General features: G+C 41.5%; 2 protein-coding genes across 3 annotated transcripts in view; one reads left to right on the top strand and one right to left on the bottom strand.

Moving 5' to 3' along the window:
- ccdc3a (coiled-coil domain containing 3a) overlaps nucleotides 1–4275 on the bottom strand; it is a gene marked incomplete in the record, with an annotated part of 9325 nt that extends 5050 nt beyond the window's left edge. The window contains 2 exon segments of the mRNA XM_035676842.1: nucleotides 2756–2933; nucleotides 3467–4275. Coding sequence (XP_035532735.1) covers nucleotides 2756–2933; nucleotides 3467–3873 — 585 coding nt within the window.
- A 2121-nt stretch (nucleotides 4276–6396) lies between these two features.
- Nucleotides 6397–7476, top strand: part of optn (optineurin) — a 7029-nt gene continuing 5949 nt past the window's right edge. Inside the window, exon 1 of one of the 2 annotated variants that reach the window (XM_035676781.1) lies at nucleotides 6397–6544. The gene's annotated coding sequence lies outside the window, so the exon portion shown is untranslated. The remainder of the gene's footprint in view (nucleotides 6545–7476) is intronic. The other variant, XM_035676790.1, reaches the window with a different exon arrangement.

Here is a 7476-nt window from a genome sequence, read left to right as displayed (position 1 = left end):
ACACACACACACACACTATTCATCCGGAGCTTTAACTACTGAGTGTAACAGTCAGACTGTGTTGTCTTCCTTTTATCCCTCTAAGCGTCCACATAAAATGTTAATGAGAGTCAGAAAATGTGTTAAAGGTGTTTACATGACAGTTACAACTAGAGTTTTCCCTCACTGGGGTTATAATTAAATCATTTAGTGCACGTAAACACGGGAATGTGCTGAATAAGAAGTATTTCGGGAATCCTTCTCTGTCTCGCTGTGGCCTATGAAGTGAAATGTGAAAAAAGACGTAAAATATCTGTCAGAATAAAAGGGAAATCTGTACTAAACAAATGATTAGTGGGCTTACAGCAGTCTCTACCTCCTGTGCCTGGTTAACGCTGCTCTCAGTGCTGCTGATAAGAGGAAGCTTTGACAAAAGCTAATTGAAGGTTCTGGCAGGAAAGTGGAGGGAGTCTCTTGTCTGTCTTTCTGGAGGGCCGTCTGGTTCCCACGAGGATGAAACCAGGAGCAAACCACCTCCCAATTTTAGGGATGTTTTGTGTTTAAACTGCAGCTGAAGGATGTCTGGAAACCTCAAATCAGTGAGACATTCAGGGAAACAAAGTCGAGATCCCTTCGGACAAAAATAAACAACAAAATTATATCGAAGTTAGAAATGAGATCCTTTTCTTCTCAGCTGTTTTAAATTTCTTTTCATTTGCAGCCCAATCAAAACAGAAGAAAACAAGGGAAGATCGTTTTCCTTTTGCTTCAAATCTGATACTTTTACATTCAAAAGACAAAAGGCAGGGAAACGTGGAAGTGTAAAGAGAGACATGAAGAGGAAGAAGAAGGTCCCCCCCATGTCATACTCCTCGATAAATTCCCAGAGCTAAACACCTGTTTTTGTCCCGCCTTGCCTGAAGGTCGCGGCCTCTACGTGTGAGCGCTCGTCCTCTAAAGGAGCAGCGTCTTTAACCCCTGCCTCACTGACCTTTGTCCATATGGCTCAGAGGCCACACCCTGCAGGTCAAACCTGAATAAACAGGGAGAGGGTGACACCACACCACTGCACCTTTTCTGATTTAGTTCTGCAGTTTTGACTGCCGACTATAAAAAAAATTCCATTTGGGAAACAATAAATGGCATCTCTATGTATGCTGCAGGCAGTGTTCAGGTCAGTCAGGAGCAAAGTGCAACATCCCAAATGTTAATGCACTGATTCTTATAAATGTACATTTTTGACATTTTCGGTCAAATTAAACAAATTGATGCAAATGTGTTGATTTTTCAGTTGCTGTAATGATGCGTGTGCCGTGTGATGTGTTAGCCAGTCCAAGTCAACAGAGTTAAACCTAAGTCTAAAGTCAGTGGAGACAAATGTAGGGAAAGAAAAATAAATACAAAGTCCACGTCAAGTCTTAAGCCACTTGAGAAAAGTGAAGTCAAGATTAATTTGATAGAAGTCCGAGTTAAGTCTCAAATCATCTGACATCAAGTCAAGTAAAAATTAATTTGTCTTGTGTAATTTGAGACAGGTCAAAATGAATTCTTAACAAGTCCATGTCAAGTCTCAAGTCAGTGGAGATAAATCAAGATTAATAAAAACAAAAAAATCCAATGTCATGTCTTGAGTAATTTGGAACCATTCAATGTTCTCGAACTGAATGAACTCCAAGTCAAGCCTCAGATCATTCAAGTCTGATCCAAATCAAGTCCAAGTCAAGGCTAATAATTGTGGATAATAATGTAATGACCAAATTAAAACCTCTTCAGCATCTAAACAGCACCTGTATCCTTTCTAAAGGAGGGCAAAGACTAGTGTAGGTCCATCTCCAGCACTTGTTGTGTCTTGTCTGACTTGCGACCTGCTCAACTCCCTCAAAGAAGGTGAGATAATAAATGCCTGAATCACAGCAGCAGACCGTTCTCCCTCTGTGGACAGAGCTCGGCTTATCTCTGCTCCCAGGTCAGCCGAGCTACATTGCTTAATACTGATAGGAATCAGAGCTGCAGACTGACACACTTTTAAACTGCTGCCTGTCAAAGATGTGAATCTCTGCTATTTGACCTTTGACCTCTGGACAGTCTGTATCCTGTCTGCCTGAGGAGCCAGACCTTGACCAATCAGCCACTGCTTTGATCTTCAACGGGCTAGGACGTGACTTCATTTGACCAATGACATGCTGAGAAACTATTAAGAGTATAAGTATGTTTTGATTAATTGCGTATGTGTGTGTGTGTGGCTCTGCACTGTGTCAGAGGGCAGTTAAACTGTGTTTCTACTGATCTTCACCACATTCCTGTCAGCAGAGTCACAACTCAGATCAGGTTTAGGTGTCCACACACACACACACACACACACACAAACCAAGACCTCACTCCGCAGTCTCACACACTGCACTCAGTTCATATTTTAGCTACACCGGTATATTCAGGTCCAGAAGCAACACCCTAACAATAGTTGTTGTTAGTCCCCCCACCTCCAGTTCCATGCTCCCTGCTGTTTGTCTAGACTGTTAATCTGTTATCTCCATGGTAACGAGATGGTGTCGGGTTTGTTTACATCCTCTGCAAACACCAAAACAAGCTGACCAGACTGAAGAAAGGGACATTTACAATCTTATTCTTCTCAGAAGTCAGTGAGGTTGCACAAGGAGATGGGACTCATTTTGGTTTTCAGGGAAGCAGCGTGCATTACTATGGCAACCAACTATCCAATCACACCGGACATCAGACATGAAAAGGTGTGTGTGGTTAAAACGACGTGATGCCCTACCCTGCTGTCCTCCTGGGTGTCCCACTCAGGGCTGAAGGTGTGGAAGGGCTGGCTCCCTTGGGTGCAGTTGGAGAACTGGAAGAGGCTGGAGAACGTGCGCCTGTTCTCGGACGTGTCGGGGAAGATGGCGTCCTGGAAGTTGACGCCATGGGGCAGGATGTTGTAGTTCTCGTCCATCCTGCGGAGGAGATAAACAGGAAAACGGTGAGGAGGAAGGTGAAGCTGCTTCAGGAACTGTTGGCCTGTGCAGTAATTGTAGTTTTCAAAATCAAATATGGTTTTGCAAGTTTCATATAGACTGATGCATTCCATAGGTTAAAGATGCATCATGTTTAATGAGCCTGTGGTTTGCTTTGCAGGTAAAATCTACCTTTGCAAAATAATTGCAGTAGCAGCAACCATCAGATAGATGTAGTGAAAGTCTCATAGTGGACATATGTGTGCAGCCTCTACTTGGATACTTCAAAATTATATTCAAATAAAGTTTACACATCTGACTTTAGGTCAGTTTGCTCCAACACAAGCTGAGAGTTATTAGTGTTAGTTTAAATTCGATACTTTGCTAAATGCACTTTGGTCTGGCAAAAAGTTTTATGGGCTGCAGTTTAATTTTAATGGCAACAATAAAACCTTCTTTCTAGACTGTTGGAATCAGTATTTAGAGTCCAAATGTGTGTATTTGGATAAATGTACCCAAGCCTTGCGCCTCACCTGAGGAAGAAGAAGTAGGAGTAGTTCTCCATCACGGTGTGGGACTGGCAGGACAGGTACCCGAGTCCGGTCAGGTTGAGCCTTGATCCAGTGGGCACCTCCAGCATGCTGCCCCAGGCCTGGTCGCACAGCAACTCCACCTCCGCAGAGTACAGCAGCCCTTCCTCCGCGCCCTCGTACCCATACCCGAACCCGAAGGGCAACGAGTTGTACAGGCTGCCCGCCCCGCCGCCCAGGGGCTCCCTGTGGATCGCCAGCACCCGGGCGTACACGATGATCTCCGCCAGCTCCGCCCGGCAGCCCTCGCTCAGCGGCCGCCACTCGGAGGGGAGCTGGCACCCGTGCGTAAAAGTGTCCAAATGCGCAAAAAGGCCGAGCGCTGCGAGGAGGAGAGCCGTGGAAAACATCCCGAAGATCCGGAGAGGAGTTTCTGGAAGTCTGTAAAGCCTGTGATGATGCTTCACTGAAGACAAATATGAATCTCCTAATTGATCAAAATCGATTGTTTTGTGCTGGAGGTCCCGTCAAGCATCCAAGCTGCTAAAAGTAAATTAAAAATGAGAACAAAAAAAGTTGCGTGTACAGAACTTGTGATGGTTACCTGGACGCATGAGGATGCTAATTGACCAAAAACTCTAAAAAAAAAAAAAAACTTTTTACACAAAATTCTACCAGATGAATTTGTGAACCTGCAGATACTCAGATCTTCTCTCCTCTGCAGACTCTTAAAGAGAATATGCAGAAACTTGAACAACCCCAACCTGTTGCTGCTCCCAGTGTTACCATCTCATCTGTCTGCAGTGGAGAGAGACCAGCTTCACCACAGCGCGGGAGTGCTGCGTTCAAGGACTGATGTGACGCTCCGACTCTTAATGTTTCCACGTGAGGTTGTTGTAAGTTGTAATAAGTTTGGTAAACGTAGGGATTTTAAACCCGTTGAACCCAATAATGTCCCCATTCTAGTTTTTATTCTGTTTAGGGCTTTAGACATTTTTGTATTTTTATGCCCTTTGTTTATTACTTTTTATTGTTTTATTGCAGTGTTTTTATTTGTTTCAATGTAGTTTTATGTGTCCATTGCTGGCTATGTGAATAACTTTCTCACTTTGTTTTGATAAGTGCTATATACATAAAGATATTCTATTATTAACATTGTAAGGCAATTAGTACATGCATTCATCATTTTGTTTACTAAACATTATACAGCAATTATGGCTTCCTTGGCAAACCGCAAGCATACTTTTTGTATCACTAGATTTGTCACCATGTGGACAGATTATAGGTGATCATAGAACTACTCTAAGAAAATCTGCTTTTGGATGCAGAAATTTCCATTTTTCTTAGAGCGCATGAAAGCATCCAAGAGATTCGGAAATGGAAAAATCAATCAGTCCCAGAAAATAAGGAAAGTGGTTTCTAATGTTGGAGATTATGTCCAGAAGAAGTTCTTCTTTAAAGAGCTTCCAAGTGAATAATCTGGATACATTTCACAATTACATCACTGATTAATAACATTGGTCCACAGTAGAACACATAAAATAAAGAAAATGATAAAGAGATTCATTCTCTCCACTATTACTCCTGTAAATTCCCTGCATGCACTTCTATACACTACTAATGTCTACTGCACCAACAACAGACATGATGTTCTGTATGCGTCTATCAGCTGTCTGCAGTCTGTTCATAAAACAGCAGACCTCACTATGCACACATTATACACTATCATTAGGATATTATTGAGCAGTTTCGTTTAACCTCAATCAAACATTTCAGTGATGTGAATTTGCACAGTTGATAAGGATTTTTTTCTTGGACAACACTGCCATCTAACGGACACTGCCAGGAACAACATGTATATATATTTCTTTTTATATAACAGATTATCTGAATAAATCGAATTAATTCAGTAATGTTTGATATTTGCCTTAATGGGCCACTTTGTAAAATAGAAGATGGTAAGAAAACTGGGAGGCTCATTGCACTCCTTTAATATCCTATAGTGGCCTTGATGTTTTAATAAAACAATATAGCCAGATATTACATTAGGATTAATTATTTTTTTAATCAGCCTATTATAATTTATATTTAATATTATTTATAACACGACTGTCTGAGTAACTTAGGGAATCTCCAGTCTTTCCTATCTCGTTTTCAAAGTGCAAGGTGACTCCTGAAGGGAATTCCCGCTGCAGCTGATGGCTGACCCCGCCTTCAGCTGTCACACTCGCCCTGATGTGTAGAACATGCGGATGGATCTGTCTGCACCGCGGCTCCGCTCACACACAGCCGCAGGTCACGCTGAGATCTAGTCACTGATCTGCGACGTCACTTCGAGGAAATGAAAACCTTCGGTAAATCTGCACGAGTCACAGCGGCGTCGCCACAGCGACAATTAGGCCTGTGGGGGACAGGAAGTAAGGCAAAAACAGCCTTCAAGATAAAAGCTTGTACTTGAAGCTGAGCCCAATTTAGTCCAGATCACATTTGCCTATATTATTCTTTTACATGTTTTTAAATGTAATTGGAAAAAATGTTCTGGTCATAATTAAAAAACATTAACAATGTTTACTTTTCGTAGCGGATGTGGCACCTATGGTAATATATACAGAGTAGGCAATTTTTCTTTTTTTTTTTAGTTAAATGAATTTAATAACCAAAAGGCAATACAGCCCATGGGGTTATTTGTTTTAATGTAACACAACGAAGTTACATCTTAAAAAATACATTTGTTTTGTCATATATTTGGCAAATCACATTTTTAACACGTATTGCTGCCTATACAGATACGTTACATTAAAGGCCAATAAAAATATATTTTTACTGTATCCTTTGAAAACAAAATAAAAATATCTGGCAAATGTTCTGCGCAGTTTTTGTAACCCCGTGAGACTGAAGTTTATGATTTTATTTTGAAAACAATCACCGGAAGCGCTGTGTTTCCTCTACGTACATTGACGTAGCTCCAAACCAGAAGCAGCAGCACAAGGTTGGTCGACACATTTTTCCGTCTGTCGGAGTGTTTGTGTGTGTCTTTGGAGCACACACCCAGCCTGTGTTTAGTCGAGCAGCTGACAGCAGGTGAGTTCAGACATTATTTCTCCTTCAACATTTGTTGTGACGCAGTTTGGCTCGGCTTGAACCACATCCGCGTTGTGTAAGTTACTGCCAGTTAACTTTTCAGTGTTTACCAAGAGTCGCACACGGGATAGGCCCACCCGAGGAAAGTGAAAGTAAAATGGTTTAGTTTAGACTTGATTTTAAACAGAAATACACCTGTAACATTTTTCACAGAGCGTGTGTGTGTGTGTGTGTGGTGTTCAGTGGTGTTATTAAAGTAGTATTTATCCCACTGTAATTCACTGTATTACGCCTGAGTTACAGTGATATCCTGTGTTATATACAGCTAAACTAGTTATTGCAGCTCATCTGTGACGGTCATTCAGTGTGTGTGTGTGTGTGTGTGTGTGTGTGTGAGGGCAGAAACAGACCTTAGTGTGTATAACATACTGCTCCCTGTTATTGTAATGCCATTACTTTGTCATGTGACCTGCTGATTAGATCATTCCGTGTGATTGACTGTGTGCTGTTTCTCTGCTGCTGAATCACTGAGTCACTCAGGGGTGTCAGCATGCACACGAGTTAAGACAATAATACTGAGATCACTGAGAGGAGATTTCATCCAAAGTGTTCATAGTTTGTATTCATATTGTGTGCTAATGAGGTTTTCAGCTGGTCCATTTGTTCTTGTTAATATGTTGTAATAATGCATCTCTGCGTTAAGTAAACGCTGTACCTTGGTGTGTACATAGATCGCAGTCTCGTCTACAAAGACTAATCTGTGGGAAGGAATTTGTAAATTGTAGTCCAGGCATTGGTTCTTAAAGGTCCAGTGTGTAACATTTAAGAGGGTCTGTTGGCAGAATTTAAATCTAATATTCATAGGTATGTTTTCACTCGTGTATAATCACCTGGAAATAAGAATTGTTGTGCTTTCATTACCTTAGAATGAG

This window comes from Morone saxatilis, unplaced genomic scaffold (assembly GCF_004916995.1).
Source record: "Morone saxatilis isolate NCDOM2014 unplaced genomic scaffold, NCSU_SB_2.0 Contig10, whole genome shotgun sequence".
NCBI lineage: Eukaryota > Metazoa > Chordata > Actinopteri > Moronidae > Morone > Morone saxatilis.
Note: the sequence above shows the minus strand (reverse complement) of the source record. Positions and strands in the feature narration are given on the sequence as shown.